The sequence below is a fragment of the Ictalurus furcatus genome, chromosome 22 (assembly GCF_023375685.1).
Source record: "Ictalurus furcatus strain D&B chromosome 22, Billie_1.0, whole genome shotgun sequence".
NCBI lineage: Eukaryota > Metazoa > Chordata > Actinopteri > Siluriformes > Ictaluridae > Ictalurus > Ictalurus furcatus.
This window is the reverse complement of record NC_071276.1, coordinates 19,664,979-19,684,054: the sequence shown is the minus strand read 5'-3', so window position 1 is coordinate 19,684,054 and position 19,076 is coordinate 19,664,979. Positions and strand designations below refer to the sequence as shown.

At 44.9% G+C, this 19,076-nt stretch overlaps 1 protein-coding gene across 5 annotated transcripts in view; it reads left to right on the top strand.

Annotated features, from left to right (window-relative positions):
* Positions 1-19,076, top strand: part of hk2 (hexokinase 2) — a 44,038-nt gene that overhangs the window by 1,288 nt on the left and 23,674 nt on the right. Inside the window, exons 1-8 of one of the 5 annotated variants that reach the window (XR_008388950.1) lie at positions 3,273-5,630; positions 10,600-10,762; positions 12,996-13,144; positions 13,380-13,499; positions 14,734-14,829; positions 16,461-16,560; positions 16,727-16,910; positions 18,621-18,782. Coding sequence is in view for 4 of the 5 variants with exons in the window: in XM_053653852.1 (XP_053509827.1) it covers positions 5,055-5,630; positions 10,600-10,762; positions 12,996-13,144; positions 13,380-13,499; positions 14,734-14,829; positions 16,461-16,560; positions 16,727-16,910; positions 18,621-18,782 (1,550 nt within the window). In the remaining variant the exon portion in view is untranslated. The other 4 variants (XM_053653852.1, XM_053653856.1, XM_053653854.1 and 1 more) reach the window with 4 other exon arrangements.

The following is a 19,076-nucleotide window of genomic DNA, read 5'->3' as shown; positions in this document are numbered from 1 at the left end:
AGCTAACCATTAAAATCATTTGTATTATTGGTCCTTAATGGTATCCACTATGCCATCAATAGAAGGCAACTCATTCCCAGTAGAGACCCACAGGGACCATTATAGTTTCCTTTAACACCAATACAATTCCCATTATAACCATTAAAACTATTACACATTCTGAGTGTTTCTATTATTGTTGTTGTTGAGAATGATTGTTAGTGGTATAGGGGAAGGGAATTGCCTGCACAGTGGCAAGAAAAAGTATGTGAACCTTTTGGAATTTCATAGTTTTCTGTGTAAATTTGTCATACAATGTGATCTGATCTTCATCTAAGTCACGGGTACTGACAAATACAATGTGTCTAAAATAATAACACAAAAAAATCGGATCTTTCATGTCTTTATTGAGAAGAACCAAAAAAACCTCATAGTGCTTCTGGAAAAAAGTATGTGAACTCTTGAGTTAATGACCTCAAAAAAGCTGCTTTTTTTTTTTTTTTTTTTGCACACCTGGAGTCTCGTTAAGAAAATGAGTTTGGAGGTGTGGACTACGGCTACTTTGACTGATTAAAAACCCCTCAAACTTTTGGAGTTTGTTCTGCACAAGAAGCATACGGTTATGTGAGCCATACCTCGCCAAAAAGAGCTTTCAGAGGATCTACGATCAAGAATTGTTGATTCACATAAAGCTGGCAAGGGTCACAAAGTAATTTCAAAGACTTTAGAAATTCACCAGTCTACACTTAGGCAAACATTCTACAAATGGAGACACTTTGGGACTGTTGCTACTCTACCAAGAAGTGGGCGCCTAGCCAAAATGGCACCAAGAGCACAACGAAGACTCCTCAATGAGGTAAAGAAACAACCCCGAATGACCACCAAAATGTGGAGGCATCACTGGAACTGGCTAACATCTCTGTTCATGAGTCTACAATACGTAAAACACTGAACAAGCAGGGTATCTCCGGCAGGACACCACAAAGGAAGCCACTGCTTACTAAAAAGGACATTGCTGCACACCTCAAGTTTGCGAAAGAGCATGTTGACACTCCACAGCGGTATTTGCAAAATGTTTTGTGGACTGATGAAACTAACATTGAAATAATTGAAAAACAACACAGCGCTACATCTGGTGTAGAAAGGGCACGGCCTATCATCATGAAAACATCATGCCAACCGTAAAGTATGGTGGAGGAAACATCATGATTTGGGCCTGCTCTGCTGCATCAGGGCCTGGCCAGCTTTCAATAAGTGAGGGGAAGATGAACTCCCAAGTATATCAGACACTTCTTCAGGATAATGTGAGAATGTCTGTACGTCTGCTGAACCTGTGTAGAAGTTGGGTGATGCGACAGGACAACGACCCAAAACACCGGAGCGAGTCCACAACAGAATGGGTTCAGAAAAACAAAATCCAGCTTCTGGAGGGGCGGAGTCAGAGCCCAGACCTCAACCCAATAGAGATGCTATGGAATGACTTGGAGAGAGCCATACACATGAGGCGTCCAAAGAATATGACCGAGCTAAAGCAGTTCTGCCAGGAAGAATGGGCTAAAATTCCTCCTGAACCATGTGCAGGTCTGATCCACAGCTACAGGAGGCGCCTGGTTGAGGTTATTACTGCCGGGGGGTCAACCAGTTATTAATTCTAGGGGTTCACTTAGTTTTTCCACTGCCATTTTGAATGTTGAATGAGTGTGTTCAATAAAGACATGAGGGATCAGAACTTTTGTTATTATTTTAGACACATTATATTTGTCAATACCCCTGACTTAGACTTTAGATTTAGACAAATTTATTCAGAAAAGCATGAAATTCCAAAAGGTTCACATACTTTTTCTTGCCACTGTATCCGTATGTTTGTGTACCAAATATCCATAGCAATTGTTTTTGTTTGTGCCTTCTCATGATACTTTATAATTTAGTTGGTTTTATTTCCAAAAATATTTAAAAGAATGTGTGTGTGTATGTGTATATATTTTATATATATATATATATATATATATAAGTAGCCTAATTTAAAACTAGAGTGACCCTGACCAGGCGGTTACGAAGGATAAATAAATGAACACTGTAAATGTCACGTGGCGCTGTGTGCTCATGTTAATAAACGTAGTGTTTTGTTGTCCCGAAAGCTTCGTATCTGACAGGAAAAGTAAAACCTCCCAAGGGATCCCATTCACAATAAAACCAGATCCCCCGTGACTTCTTTTTTAAAAAAATGTATTATTATTTTTTGTAAAGCTTTCTAAAGGAATTTTTTATTTTTTTTTTTTAACAGTCCTCCTCTTATTCATATCTGTTCATTCGGGATATCGTATTTGTATTCGCTTACACCATCGTTACGGACCAGTTCGGTTGTGACTCGCACGAACGCGTAGCTGATTCAATGTGGAAATCTATTTTTATTGTAAATTAAATAAGAAGGTTTAAAAACCTTACAACTCTCATAATATATTTTTTGCCGCCCGCCCTGAATGAAAGCGCAGGAGAGATTGAAAAATAAACCGAGAGAGAGAGAGAGAGAGAGAGCGCATAGGAGAGTGAGGACGTCAAAGTTGTCTTCACGTTTTCCTCAGATTTCCAATTTCAGTCTCAAATTTCCCACCTTCACTTCACCGAGATGAAAAGCTAACATCCGTAATGTTTGGGTAGGATTAGCTCCAGAATAATATAAACGGGTGTAGCGTTAGGAAAATAATCAGATATGAAGTAGATTTGCTTCATCTGAAGTGATTATTTTCCTATAACGGTTCACCCAGCAGTGTTTTATTCCTCTTATACTGCAGCAGTTCGGCAACAAGACAGACAGCTCGTGTTTTTATTTGTTTATAGTTACTTTCAGTGTTGTGGAACTGTTATTACCTCACCGGCCTCTCTCTCTTTAATCAGAAACCCTTAAGTTTCCACCATTACCTCTGACTGCTACAAAGCACTGACACTGGAGACTCCTTCCATAACTGTTAAACAAACATCTCCTGACAGAAAGCTATTCTACATTTTGTTTAGTTTTTTTTTACTTCGTTTATGTTGCGTTTGCCGTATAATCCTTCTTTACTGAGCTGTTAAAGAGCGGTTACTATAGAAACCATAAAGTGGCGTTAATATAAACCTTTTGATTTGTTATAGAAAATGAGCGACCAATCAGAATGGAGAGTGTAACGGCACTGTGTTTTTAAGAACTCGTCTTGACCACTGAGCTACTTACTGGAATTTTCATCTTCTCATTGTTGAACTACAAAATCTTATTTTTAATTACATGCTTAAAAATGTTTTTAATTTGGTTTTTGCAAAAAAAAAAAAAAAGGTTATTTGGGTTGTCCAAGATAATCCTACATTCATGCTAGCGAGTGTCGCGTCGCTCGTGTCGCTTGTAGTTTGTCTGTTATGGATGTGGAGCGATCGATACCGGTGCTGCTTCGTTGGGGGCGTGGCCTTTTCTAGCATTTTTTTTTTATGTTTGTTCTTTAAACGTTACTAATGAGAAACTGTCGTGTATGTGTGTATATATATATATATATATAATATGTATGTAATATATATATAATATATATATAATATATATGTGTGTGTATATATATGTGTGTGTGTGTGTGTGTGTGTGTGTATATATATATATATATATATTATAGCTTCTAAAGCTAAATAGTTTGAACTCGGTGTGGAAATTGGTTGTTTTGATTTACATGTTACATGGTAGATTAGCTAAGCGTACTAGCTATGTCCGTTCAGCAGAGGCCCCGACGATTGAATGAAGAAAAACTTTCCGTACTCTGCATTTCATCGTCCTCGCTAACGTAAACTTCGATTGTTCTGCCTCAAATCGTATACTGCGATTTTATATAACGAGCGCTTTGTCAAGTTTAAACGCGCATTAAATCGCATGAATTTCATCTTAATTCACGGAATCGTTTGAGATTCGCTTTAATGTGAGATTAAGTTAGGATAAAAGTAACGCCACTATAACCGGAAGAAGAGTACGTGCGCGTCAGCGGTAGCTGAAGATTTAGCGCACACCGCGCTCTTTTTCCGTTCAGCCGCCATTTTGTCCGTTCCTCACCGCTCTGTGGACTTTGCCTTTTATGGAGTCTTGTAGGTGTGGCTAAATGTGCAGCGAGCACGCTCGGTAATTTATGGTAATTAGCGTTCATTAACATGTACAAGCAAGTACGGAGAATATGGGCGAAGGATAATTTCCCGTAAATCTGAACTCATTTGAACCTACGGAAACAACTTTTCTAAAAATAAATAAATAAATTTGACAAACGAGTGCTGTTCATTTGGGCTTGAAAGAAGGCAACCCAAAACAAATCCATACGTTTGGACAAATATGACTAGAATTTCAGCTAGAGCAAAAGTAATGGCACCTCAGAGAAGGAGAATGCGTAAGTGTGCGTGTTGTGTTTTTTTTTTTTTTTGTGTTTGGTTTTTTGGGTCGTGTTTGTTGTTGTTGTGAACCCTTTTAGGTTCACACTTATGTGTGGGGGGGGAGGGTGTTACAACCCGCTAGCTTTGGGATGGGAAGTTTTTTTGTGTGCTGTGCCATATTTTGTGTGGAGGTCCGGACTCCCGCCCAGAGTTTCCAGCCTGCCCTAGCCTGCCTTGCTCCCGCCTCCCAGGATGACATCACTGAGCGGCGGCCATATCTGAAGAGGAAGATGATGTATTCTATATTCACAATTCTATATTCACAATTCTATATTCTGACTGCTGTTCTGGGGTTTAGACTGTGATGTTGGTTGTTCCTGTATCTGGTTGTGTATCCTCTTCACCAGCGTATACACGTTCGCTTGGTTCACTGGCGGTAGGGGTGCGGCTGCCATTTCTTTTGGGAGAGGGTCCTTTTGGCTCTGTTTTTGGCTTAGGGAGTTAGGGAAGTATTTGTCTTTTCTTTGTTATTTGCTTTTTAGGTAAGCTAGCTACCTAACAATAGAATCCCGAGCTGGTTACTCTGTGCCGCCTAACCTAGACTGGGCCGTAACAGAATTGGGGGCTCGTCCGGGATAAATTCTTTATCTTTTTTTTTGTTGTGGTGAGTCAGGTTGTGTTGGTGTATTGTGCCTTTTGTAAGGATGGCATTTGATTTGATTAAGTTTATGTTGTGTCCTTCGTTAGAGGACTTTGATAGGTGTAGGAAGGATGAGCTGCTCCTTATTGGAGACTTTTTTGATGTGGCACTTCCCCGTACGGCTAGCGAAAAGGTGGTTAAAGCAGCGTTGTTTGAGGCACTCGTAGATCAACAGATCCTACCGGAGCGTGGAGCACTTCCGGGCGTCGCCGCGCAGCCTGTGCAGCTTACGCAGCCTACCCAGCCTCTTCCGGTTACCGGCAGGGCGGAGGCCGTGACTGAGCCGGAGGATAAGGTTGTTGCAGGTTGTGAACAGCCTGAGGCCGGCGCAGTGGACCCCGGTTGGCAACTAGCGCTAAAAGATCTTGAGTTGGAGATTAAGCGGCAAGAGTACCAGACGCAGCTACTGCGAGTTCGGGAGCCTGAGCGGGATGCTGAAGGGAGAAGGCTCGACCTGGCAGCTCGGCAGCGGAAGCCGGTGCCGCTGCCACGGAAGCTGAACTCCCTGAGAGCAACCTCCCCGTGTTCCGGTGACGCAGAGCACACCAGCCCGCAGCCGACTCCAGGGCCGTCCTCATCGGTGAGTCCACCTAACTTTGACGTTAGCCGACACATTGGGCTAGTGCCTGTATTTAGAGAAGATGAAGTAGATGCTTATTTTCCTGTGTTTGAGAGAATAGCCACGACATTAAGTTGGCCAAAAGGTTTGTGGACGTTGTTACTGCAGTGTAAGCTTTCTGGTAAAGCACAAGAAGCATGTTCCGCCCTTACCTTAGAACAGAGTTTGGAGTACGATACTGTTAAGGCTACGGTTCTCCGAGCATATGAGCGTGTGCCAGAAGCTTACCGGCAAAATTTTAGGAACGCCGTTAAATCCGTGCACCAAACCTATGTGGAATTCGCCCATGAGAAAGCCATGCTGTGTGATAAATGGTGTTCGGCTAGTGGTGTTCGGAATTTCGATCAGTTTAGGGAACCGATATTGTTAGAGGAATTTAAGTCATGTTTGCCAGAATCACTGGTGGTACATTTGAATGAACAGAGGATTGATACACTGTCCGAAGCTGCTATTTTCGCAGATGAGTTTGTTTTGACCCATGAAGTTGTGTTCAGTCCTCCTTCGTCTCAGAAAGATGTGTCAGCACGTTCGCCGAAGCCTGCGAGTAAAACCCGTACCTTTTCTAAACCCTCAGCTGGGTCTTATGAATGTTTTTGATTGTCATGAGGCAGGCCACATCATTGCAAATTGCCCAGTATTAAAGCGAAAGCAAGCGAGGCAACAAACGGAGGTTAAAAAGGTTAAGGCAGCCGCGGCTTCACAGAACGTCTCTGAAGGTCCTTGTCAAATTGAGCCAGAATTCGAACCTTTCGTATATTCAGGATGTGTGTCCTTGGGTCCTAACGAGGTAAAGAAGCCTGTACGTGTGCTGAGAGACACTGGGGCTGCTCAGTCGCTTGTGCTAGAAAAGGTGTTACCCTTCTCTGAAGCTTCGTACGCAGGCAGGGACGTGTTAATCCAAGGCATTGATCTGGCTGTGATTCGTGCACCCCTGCACACGGTATATTTGGAAACCGAGGGTTTCTCAGGTCTGGTGAAGGTGGCTGTTCGCCCAGCTTTGCCAGTCAGTGGAGTTTCGGTCATTCTAGGGAATGATATAGCTGGTCTTTTCCTTACCTGAAGTAGTTTCAGAACCTGTGAGTGCTAACCGTCAGCCTGGTGACCAGCACTCCTCTGTGTTTCCTGTTTGTGTTAACGCGGGCCCAACAAAATCTCAAGAGGAGCCCCTTCAGGAACTTGACAGTGCCTGTGAAATTCCACATGAGGTAGAGGTCCGTCCTATCCCTGAAATAGATCTACCTGTGTCTCATGGCGAGTTAGGGGCTGCTCAGAAATTAGACACTTCGTTAGCACGGTGTTTTGAATCTGTAACTGCCCAACCTGAATCTGAACCTTGTCCGTCATGATATTTTATTGAAGATGGGGTGTTGATGAGGAAATGGTCTCCTCCTAGTTCCAGTGATGATTGGTTGGAAACATTTCAAGTGGTGGTTCCTAGCCCAATGAGAAGTCATGTTCTGTCCTCAGCTCATGATCGTCCTTGTTCTGGACGTGCCGGGGTCCGTAAAACTTCCCAGCGTGCCTTACGTTATTTTTATTGGCCCGGTATGAGAAGTGATGTCGTAAGATACTGCCGGACTTGTCATACTTGCCAGTTAGTGGGTAAACCTGATCAGGTTGTGCCTAACGCTCCAGCGACCTTCCAGCGCCTTATGAATCGGGTATTAGGGGATGTTCCGAACTGCGCTGCATATCTTGACGATGTGGTAGTCTACTCAGATACCTGGAAGCAACACCTTGAGTTACTAGAGCTGGTTTTTACTCGTCTCTCAGACGCCTCTCTCGTTTTAAACTTGGATAAATGCGAATTTGGAAGAGGAGTTGTCTCCTGCTTGGGTAAACAGGTAGGACAAGGGTGGTTACACCGTTAACTGCCAAAATTCAGGTGATCTGCATGTTCCCTGCTCCTACAACCAGGCGTGACCTGCGTCGCTTTTTAGGGATGGCCGGCTACTACCGGTGTTTCTGTAGGAATTTCTCTGATGTGGTTCTGCCATTGACTAACCTGTTGGGTAAGAACATGGTGTTCAGATGCTCCCCAGAGTGTCAGGCTGCCTTTGAGTCTGTTAAACTCCTCCTCACTAGCTCTCCAGTTTTGTCTGCCCCGGACCTGAGCAGACCATTTAAGTTAGAAGTCGATGCCAGTAGCACGGGTGCAGGAGCGGTGCTTCTACACGATGATGATCAGGGGATAGAACACCCAGACTGTTATTTCTCGAAGAAATTCTTAAAACATCAGCTTAACAATAGCACCACTGAAAAGGTAGCTCTTGCCTTGCTACTAGCCATCCAACATTTTGAGGTTTATCTTGGTGATGGTGCTAAACCCGTACACGTCTTTACTGAGCGTAACCCCCTAGTCTTTCTACACCATGTGCGTAATACCGATCAAAGGCTCATGCGATGGTCTCTTATTGTGCGAGGGTTTCATTTAGTGATTGCCCATAAGAAGGGTGCCCAAAATGTGATTGCTGATACACTGTCACGAGCTTGATGTCATTGAGGGGTGGTGGTTGTGTTTTTTTTTTGTGTTTGTTTTGTTTTGTTTTTTGGGTCGTGTTTGTTGTTGTTGTGAACCCTTTAAGGTTCACACTTATGTGTGGGGGGGGAGGGTGTTACAACCCGCTAGCTTTGGGATGGGAAGTTTTTTTGTGTGCTGTGCCATATTTTGTGTGCAGGTCCGGACTCCCGCCCAGAGTTTCCAGCCTGCCTTAGCCTGCCTTGCTCCCACCTCCCAGGATGACATCACTGAGCGGCGGCCATATCTGAAGAGGAAGAAGATGTATTCTATATTCACAATTCTATATTCTGACTGCTGTTCTGGGGTTTAGACTGTGATGTTGGTTGTTCCTGTATCTGGTTGTGTATCCTCTTCACCAGCGTATACACGTTCGCTTGGTTCACTGGCGGTAGGGGTGCGGCTGCCATTTCTTTTGGGAGAGGGTCCTGTTGGCTCTGTTTTTGGCTTAGGGAGTTAGGGAATTATTTGTCTTTTCTTTGTTATTTGCTTTTTAGATAAGCTAGCTACCTAACAATAGAATCCTTTTGTTTATTATTTTGGCTTTGGCCCACCCTGAAGTTATACCTGGTTCGGTTCTTTGTAGAGTTGTATGTATGTAATTCTGTGTTTTACAATATACCACAATTTTTATTTTAACAACCTTGTTGTGTTGTTATTCCTGGCTCACTCATTTTTAAAGATCAAATTCCATTGAATCCCGAGCTGGTTACTCTGTGCCGCCTATCCTAGACTGGGCCGTAACGGCGCGTCTGGTTGCGGTCTCTTACCCATAATCCTTTGTGATTTGTTAGCGTAAACAGTACCGTAGCAGATTAAACCGAGTGTACACGTTCGATCTGAATACTCCGATCTGAAAGCAGCTGATTTTGACTTGGAGTGTCATTGTTATTTATTCCCGTGCTCTTGGGAGTCAACGTCCCATTGATAAGGAGCCGTCTTGTCATGAACAAATTTTAAAGTGACGTGACTTTCTGTTCGCTGGACGTGAGTTTAAGAAGCATGGGGGTTTTTTTTTTAATAACATAATTAAGGGTTAGAGACACGCACCTACATATACACTGTACAAATGTGGATAAATTGGATCTTTCGTTACCACACAGGATATAATTACCACATATAACTGTTGCAATGTTTATTCTGGTGGGTTGGGAGGTCGAGTAGGCTTGGTTAATACTGTAAGTGTGTGTGTTTTTCTGTTCCATCTCTGGTGTCCTGTCACATGGCTGCAGTGGGAAGCTCCCGAATTGCATGAGTCTGGCCGCTTGAGGATCATCTGTGCATGAATAGAACTGTGTGTGTGTGTGTGTGTGAGGAAACACGTAACTTGAGTAATGAGGAAGTGTGTGAAAATAAACTAAATGACACCAGTGTCCTAATTCTCACAGTGTGTGTTCACTGCCAGAGTCATTGATTTTTTTTTATTTTATTTTATTGAAAAGGAGCCCTTTTCCCGGACGTCTCTTCTTCCACAGTGGCCGAGACAGAGTGACCTCTTTTTGTCCTCCAGGAAATTTAATTAGCTCAGACGGAGTGTATCAGAGCGCACCGGTGCGATCCGATCTCCCCTGCCACGGATCCATGTGACTCACACAGTGATAAAATGTTGGCCTTTCCAACTCCTTGACCCGCCCTCGACCGTTTTTAAAATGCTACGTGCTATGTTTGTCCAGGATGAAAAGGAACAGGAACGGGAGGTGGTGTCGCATTTCCCGTGCTCGGGATCGTTCAGGGCCGAGCCTCGTTTTCTAGGAAAGGTTGAGTGAATTATGTGGAACGATCCAGAACACTGAACACTGCATGGCAAGTTCAGAATGAGGCCTCTGTGCCTGTCGGCCCTGGTAAAGGAAGTGGGTGTGGCCTCTGTGGTTGTCGAAGTGAAGGAGGGGGCATACATTTTTTTTTTTTTTTTTTTTTGCCTGTCAATGTGTAGGGGATATCGTCTCTTTGCTCGTCAATCACAGTGAAAGAGGTAGGCGTGACCTCGGAGGCTGTCGATGACTGTAAAGTAGGTGGGCATGACCTCTGTCTGTCAATCACTTTGAAGGAGGCGTGGCCTCTGTTCCTGTCCGTCTTGGTGAAGGAGGCGTGGCCTCTGTTCCCGTCCGTCTCGGTGAAGGAGGCGTGGCCTCTGTTCCCGTTCGTCTCGGTGAAGGAGGCGTGGCCTCTGTTCCCGTCCGTCTCGGTGAAGGAGGCGTGGCCACTATGCCAGAAGTAATGTGGTTTATTGGCTATATTTCTTGAATCTTTGTTGGTAAACAAAAGACATATCAAAAGACATCTTTACACTTAATTTTTAAGCCCACTGTCTCTTAACTCACCACTACTAGACCAGCCATCGTGTGTGTGTCTCGTCTTGTTTTAATCCAAGTTTATAGAAGGTAGCTGTTCACCGACGCTCCTGTTTCTCAGGTGGATAAGTTCCTGTACCACCTCCGTCTGTCCAACGAGAACCTGATGGACGTGTCCCTGCGCTTCCGGAGGGAAATGGACAGAGGCCTGGGCAGGGACACCAACCTCACAGCCTCGGTCAAAATGCTGCCCACATTTGTGCGCTCCACACCTGATGGCACAGGTAACGAGGGAGGAGGAGAAGAAGGAGGAGGAGGAGGAGGAGGAGGAGTGTAGCTCCATCACACAGTAGCACTGGGCATTAAGCCCATGAGTTAGTTAATATATTCATTATGTTTCTTATCTCTTATCATACAGGACACAAACTATCTTTTATTACCTGTAAATGATTCACAACACTCCGTTCTTTATCTTTCAGTCAAAGGAAGGTAATTACAGAATGTATTCTTTAGCTGTATTTTAACGCGACAGCGTGTGTCATGATATTTCAACATTTTTTTGAGGTCAAAGTTAAAGCGTAGGGTTCAAATGGACATCGCGAATTTGTCTTTTCAATATGGAAAGTCACTCAAATGACACGCTTTCTGTTTGGGGTCGTGAGAACATTGTTGCTAGGCAACAGTGCAGTATTAACCCCTAGCATACGACGCGCAAGAAATAAAAACGCTCCATCTCGTGCTGTTCTAGGAAAAATGATTAACGACGTGATGGTGTGATGAAGCAGTCCTCTGTCCCGAGGATGTCGAAAAACCTAAAGTTACAGCCGGGGCTGGGCGATACGACGTTGCGGACATTTCTACGATACGCATCACGATATATAATTTAGCTAATAAACTGTCTGCACAACGGCAGTAAAATAATTTAAAAATTTTTAACCGAGTTTGACGATACTTTTCTTTAATGCTTACAAAGATCAAGTAAAAAATAAAAAATTCAACAGCATCCATCGAGTACCATTTAATTTCTAATTATTAAAAAAAAAAAAAAATCACCACCATACCAACGATATCTCAGAAAAGTGATCATCGATACGATATCGATATTATATCCTCGATATATCGCCCAGCCCTAGTTACAGCTTTATATCTGACACTGGAGACTCCTTACCTAAATGCTAAATAAACGTCTCCTTACAGAAAACTTCATCATGACCGTTACACACGTATTTTCTTAAACAGCGAAAATGTTTTTGATTTGTTTTAGTCTCCGTTTACACCCGTGACCTGGAACGCAGGAAACGTACGTGACGCGGAAAATACGAAACGCGCCCGGCGTGGAAAACACGAAACGTTTAAGTGGAGTACTTGCCATCGAAATCTCCATACAAACTGTTCCTATGGAAACAATGACGTGTTAGAACGAGCGCGTCCTGTTCAGCTGAACTTCTGACCAATCATCAGAATCCAGAATTCAGCAACGCTGTGGTATAAATAGCTTTAATTGGTTTTAATCTCTGTCCTATTAAACACACAGTTGGTAAGGGTTATGGAAGTGCTAGGACAAAAAAAAAAAGCTGTAACGTGCGAGTGTGTGTGCGCGCGAGTGTGAGTCACGTTGATGCGAAGTGTGTTCGCTGTAAGTTCATACAGAGATGTTAATGGCGGATTGTTGTCCGCTCTGAGAGACGTTCCTGCGCAGGTCTGTTTGTTTTCCTTGTTGACTCGGGTTTTCATTCGACTGTTCGAAAGCGGTGTTGTTGATAACGCTGTTTACTCGCGGAGTTAATCATTTTCTCTCCCTTTTAACACTTCTTTCTTTTCACTTTTGTCTTCTCGCGTCCTGTGTCTTTCATGTTTCTAAACCTGTAGTGCGGAATAAGATAAGATAATGCTCAGGAGCTTTCTACGAATATCAAATAAATCACACGCACACACACACACACACACACACACACACACACACACACACACTGAGGCTTTTATATCTCCTCGCAGCTCAGAAGCCATTATGATTGAACTTTTATTACATTACTGTAGAAATGCCTGAGTTTTGTGATGAGGAATGTAAAGTGTCAGGTTATTGGACGTTGTTTCGCGGGAGTGAAGGTCGAGAGTTCCTTTACCTTCGCTCGCCTACGCTCCACATCATCCTCAATAAAGTGCTGAAAAGCTCATCGGTCTTCTACTTTTCTCTTTTGTACACGTGTCCCTGTTTAGCGAACTGTTAAAGGGGGAGCGATAACACAAGCGGTAGTGCGAAAAGGACCATGGGGGCAGCCTTTAATATAAAAAATGCGAAACACGGGGAACGTAGAAAATACGAAACGCGCACGAGGTAGAAAAAATACAAAATGAAAATGGTGTAGGAAAAAAAAACTAAACGCACGATGTAGAAAACGCACAAATAGGGAACGCGCGGCGGCGGTAGAGCGCTAAGAGGTTTTTACGTATGGTTTGTAACCGCTACATTATGTGAAATGTTGTTTCACGCGAGTTTTTCTTTCTTCTTTCATGCAGAAAAAGGCGACTTCCTGGCGCTGGACCTCGGCGGGACGAACTTCCGAGTCCTGCGTGTTAAAGTGTCGTCTGACGGCAAACAGACGGTGGAGATGGAGAACCAGATTTATGCCATTCCAGAGACTCTGATGAGGGGCAGCGGGACAGAGGTGTGTGTGTGTGTGTGTGTGTGTGTGTGTGTGTGTTACAAAGCGCTGACACTGGAGACTCCTTCCATGAGTGTGAAACAAACATCTCTGTTTGTGTGGAGCGTAAACGATCATGTATTAGAAGGAGCACGTTAACGTTCAGCACTGTGGTATAACGTCTGTCTGAAACTGTTGATGATGGTGTGTTCAAGGTCTCTCTCTCTCTCTCTCTCTCTCTCTCTTTCTCATTGGCCAGCTGTTTGACCACATCGCTGAATGTTTGGCTAACTTCCTGGAGAAACTGGGTATAAAGGAGCAGAAGCTGCCGCTGGGCTTCACCTTCTCCTTCCCCTGCCAGCAGACCAAACTTGACGAGGTGTGGCCCGTGAGACTCTGGGGCTTGTTTATTCTTTCATTTAGTGCCGTTATTTTATTGTGCAGGCTTCAAGTCTGCATTCTCGAGGATGTTTTGGTGTCTCTCTAAAAAATTTTTTTTTAAAAACCCCCCAAAACTGAACGCCTCAGCAGCTATCGCAGTTGTATTAAAGTTCATCCGTCTGGGTTCGACGTTGCGTTCGTCTGGACTCGGGAGTCTGAAATCGGAATTCCGTCATTTTCCGAGTTACTAAACGGGAAAATCATAGGCGGCTCAAACGAAGCGTGTGTTTTGTAGGTTTAACCAGCTGACACGTCTGCGGTGATGTATGTGGAGTAATCGCTATTAATAATAAACTCGCTCAGAGTAGTGAAGTCGGTCCACGGGATTCCGTGGAGCCAAAAACGCTTCCGTTTTTTTTTTTGTTGTCGTTGCGGAAAACTACTCGAACTGGCAAGATCGAAATTGTTTGGCACGCTCTTTCGCCGTGATGTTTGTTTGTAAACGAGAGCTTTTAGCTGTACTCGTGTTCGGCGTGCGCGTATCGAAGAGGGCTTCGGCAGAACGCACGTCACGATGACGTCACGTGACGCGTCCCGGCCTGAATCTTCGGACGATCTGCTGTAATTTTTTTAAAATTTGCGAGCTGCTCTGAATAGAAAATGCACTTACTGCTGTAATTCCTACGATCGCAACATCGCTGAATGCTGGAGGGACTGTGAAGCGATGTTTTATTTACGGTGTGAGCGGCCATGTTGGCATGACGTCACTTTGATTACAAAAAAAAATGTATTCTTTTTTTATTATTTTTTAAATTATTTTTTATAACATTTCTCCTGTTCTCAGTTCGGAAGTTCCGATGTTTCCGAAGTTCCGATGTTTAGTCGAACGAAGCACAGGTTTAACTCGTCACGTGATTTCTGTTCACGTTTGTGATTGGAGGGTCGGGGGAGGAGTCATTGATTATATTCCGCCTCCATGTTCTTGCTAAAATAAACCGGGGATGAAAAAAATTCTTTGCTTAGCTTCGAGAGACATCACAACGTTGTTTTGCTTCTCATTTGCATAAAATTGCATTAACCCCGCCCCCTTTACTACTACTACTTTTTGCTTGAACAAAAAAATAAAACAGGAGCTCTTGTTTAAAAACATGGCTTTTGGAGCCGTTGTTGTTGTTGCGATAACGTGTTTACTTCCCGGTCGTTACCATGGTTACACCTGTGTCTCGTTGCAGAGCTTCCTGGTGTCGTGGACCAAGGGCTTCAAGGCGAACGGGGTGGAGGGGAAAGACGTGGTGGACCTGCTGAGGAAAGCCATCAGGAGGAGAGGGGTAAGAGCGATGATGGTAGAAGTGTACAGCACAGTAAGAAAAATCCAAGACGTGGATAGAAGTTAATAAAAATCTATTCACATCCACTACTGTCATAGCACATCAAATCCTCTTTTCCTTCTTTGATACTCTGTCACGCTTCGGCTCGCCGTAATAACAGCGCTAATCCTGTCAGATGAGGTGTCTTGAGAGGCTTCCTGTCAGTTTTGGCTCAGTTCCAAGTGCTGTAATGAATAAGATAAACCAACACGTCGTTCTGTGGAAATGAGCTTTGGCCTGTCGTCGTTTCCCGGTGTTTCATCAGGCTCTTCGAATACGCCGCGCCGCGCCGGACCGTAGGAGTGCTGCAGAGTCCGGACGACAAGCTGACCGTCTGCTTTTTACGTTTAATTACAGCTCCGAGATGTACACCGATCAGCCATAACACGAATATCACCGAGTATCTCCTTACAGTGTCACCTGTCGAGAGGTGGGATTGATTTATGTGGCAGAGAGTGAACAGGCAGTTCTCGAAGTTGATGTGGGGGAAGCAGGAAAAACGGGCGAGCGTAAAGATCTGAGCGACTCAACGTTCTCGATTCAGAGCATCAGGACTGGACCGTGGAGCAATGGAAGAAGGCGGCCTGGTCTGATGAATCAGGTTTTCTTTTACTGTGTGTGTGTGTGTGTGTGTGTGTGTGTGTGTGTGTCGTTTACCTGGAGGAGAGACGACACCAGGATGCACTATGGGAAGAAGGTGAGCCGGAGGAGGAAGTGTGATGCTCTGGGCGATGTTCTGCTGGGAAACCTCGGGTCCTGGCATTCATGTGGTGTTACTCTGACACGTACCACCTACCTAAACATTACTGCAGACCGAGTACACGCCTTCATAGATACGGTGTTCCCTAACGGTGCCCAGTGGTGTCTTTCAGCAGGATAATGCCCCCTGACACACTGCAAAAACTGTACAGGAACGTGACGAAGAGTTCAAGGTGTTGACTCGGCCTCCGAATCCCCCAGATCTCAATCCCATCGAGCTTCTGTAGGATGTTCTGGACAGACGAGTCCGATCCACGGAGGTCCGACCTCACAACTTACAGGACTTAAAGTGTCTGCTGCTACCGTCTCGGTGCCGGATACCACAGCACGCCTTCAGAGGTCCTGTGGAGTCCGTGCCTCAACGGGTCACAGCTGTTCCGGCAGCACGATATGAAGCAGGAGGTTTTAATGATACGGCTGATCGGTGTATTTTCTGGCTTCGTGCCAGAATTTTTGCTCGGCTTCGGTGTTCTGCGCCCCTTAACAACCTATCGCATTAGTTACGTCATCGAGGTGCGTTCCAAACTCGAAATGTTTTGCGAAACTCAACAGGAAGTCTGGCTTATTTTCTTTTTCTCATCTGCCAGGCAAATACGCATAAAAAAATAAATAAATAAATAAAAACTACTACAAAAAAAATGTCCAAAACATTTCTGATTCTTAAAGCATAAGAATAAATTGGATAGAGCTGAGAGTAGCGGTGATGTATTTCAATTCAGCTTCAGGAAAATCGTCCTTTCAGAAAGTAAATGAAAACCTTACTGTTGTTGTCGTTGTTGTTGTTGTTGTTGTTTGAAAACGCTTGAAAACCGTTTCTGTTCCTCCCCTGTCAGGACTTTGACATCGATATTGTCGCTGTGATCAACGACACCGTAGGCACCATGATGACCTGCGGCTTCGACGACCATCACTGCGAGATCGGCCTCATCGTAGGCGAGTCATCTCCGACACTCTCCTTCACCTCTCTCTAGCTTCATCTCTCTATTATTTCTCTCTCGTTTTCAATGAATTAAATTCGGCATGTAAAGTCATTACGTCATTTTTTCCCCCTGTGTGTGTGTGTGTGTGTGTGTGTGTGTGTGTGTGTGTGTGTGTGTAGGTACGGGTACGAACGCGTGCTACATGGAGGAGATGAGGAATCTGGAGCTGGTGGAGGGAGACGAGGGCCGCATGTGTGTGAACATGGAGTGGGGAGCGTTCGGAGACGACGGAGCTCTCGACGACATTCGCACCGACTTCGACCGCGAGATCGACGCCGGATCGCTGAACCCTGGCAAACAGCTGTGAGTGACACGAGCGATGCACGTGGAGTCAGAGAGAAAATAACCCGTGTCATGTGCAGAGCTCGGAGATTTATGCTGCGAGCGCTATTGTAAACGCCTGTACTGAATGCGTGTATGTCTTATTTATTTGTTTGTTTATTTCCACCCGCACGTATCCTGCTGAAGTACAGAAACCCTTTTTTTGTCCTTGAGCTACTCCGTCTTTTATTCACTTTATTAAGTCCTCCTTTCTTAATAGGAACTGAACGTTCTGAAGCAAATACATGCTGTGAGTACTTACTGAGTAGATCAGACAATTCATTTATTTCATTTTGTACAAGGATATGAAACGCAGACTGATAGTTTGGTGTTCTCCTTGTTATCAGAGTTTCAGTGGTAAGTCTGAAGGTTGTTTGAAACCTGCTGTTTTGAAGAGCTTAATCTATAAAACATATCTAATGATTTTCTTCAGTGTAAGGCCTGGGTGCATGCGCACATGGTCAAGGTTTAGTAATGAATTCCTATATTATTGAGCGTTTAGCGAATAAGCGAGACACGCAGACATAAGCTCCGGGTGAAATAAGCATGTATCTGTGTATGTAAAGTGAGACAGGCACTGAAACAGACAAGCCACACCTCTTTTACTGTGACTGACATGCCCAGAGGACAAGCCATGCCTCCTTTCCTTTGACCGACATGCCCAGAGGACAAGCCATGCCTCCTTTCCTTTGACCGACATGCCCAGAGGACAAGCCACGCCTCCTTTCCTTTGACCGACATGCCCAGAGGACAAGCCATGCCTCCTTTCCTTTGACCGACATGCCCAGAGGACAAGCCACGCCTCCTTTCCTTTGACCGACATGCCCAGAGGACAAGCCATGCCTCCTTTCCTTTGACCGACATGCCCAGAGGACAAGCCATGCCTCCTTTACTGTGACTGACATGCCCAGAGGACAAGCCACGCCTTCTTTACTGTGACCGACATGCCCAGAGGACAAGCCATGCCTCCTTTCCTTTGACCGACATGCCCAGAGGACAAGCCACGCCTTCTTTACTGTGACCGACATGCCCAGAGGACAAGCCACGCCTCCTTTCCTTTGACCGACATGCCCAGAGGACAAGCCACGCCTTCTTTACTGTGACCGACATGCCCAGAGGACAAGCCACGCCTCCTTTCCTTTGACCGACATGCCCAGAGGACAAGCCATGCCTCCTTTACTGTGACTGACATGCCCAGAGGACAAGCCACGCCTTCTTTACTGTGACTGACATGCCCAGAGGACAAGCCACGCCTCCTTTCCTTTGACTGACATGCCCAGAGGACAAGTCACGCCTCCTTTACTGTGACCGACATGCCCAGAGGACAAGCCACGCCTCCTTTACTGTGACTGACATGCCCAGAGGACAAGCCACGCCTCCTTTACTGTGACTGACATGCCCAGAGGAGAAGCCACACCCACCTTCACAGTTAATGACAGATACAATGGAGAGGCCACGCCTACCTACATACAAGTGTAATTATATATACAGGGAAGCCACACCTCCTTCACTGAGACTGACGGATACACAGGAGAGGCCGCGCCCTCCTTCTTCATTGGGACTGACGTGCACAGAGGAAATGCCATGCCCCTTGTCAGAAGAGGCCACACCTCCTTCACCGAGACTGACTGATACAGTAGAGAGAAATTGATAAATAAACGTGTGTGTGTGTGTGTGTGTGTGTGTGTGCAGATTTGAGAAGATGATCAGTGGGATGTACATGGGTGAGCTGGTGCGCATCATCCTGGTGAAGATGACTAAAGAAGGACTGCTGTTCCAGGGCCGGACCACGCCTGAGCTGCTCGTCACCGGCCACTTCAAAACCAGCTACGTCTCAGCCATCGAGAATGACAAGTCAGTACTTTTCCTCTGTGTGTGTGTGTGTGTGTGTGTCAGTATGTGTGTGTCACACCATATTCACATGAGGAAAGGAACAGGTGTTTCATCTCAATCATGTCAATTTCGACAGAACTGTGTGTGTGTGTGTGTGTGTGTGTGTGTGTGTGTATTATTAATAGCAATACTCCATCACGCAGCTCGTGAACACCTGAGCCATGTTCAGTGTTTAAAAGGCACAATGTGATGCCCTTTGTAGGCCAGGCGAAGGTTAAGCACCACTCACAGCACTGTCACTTCTCTCTCTCTCTC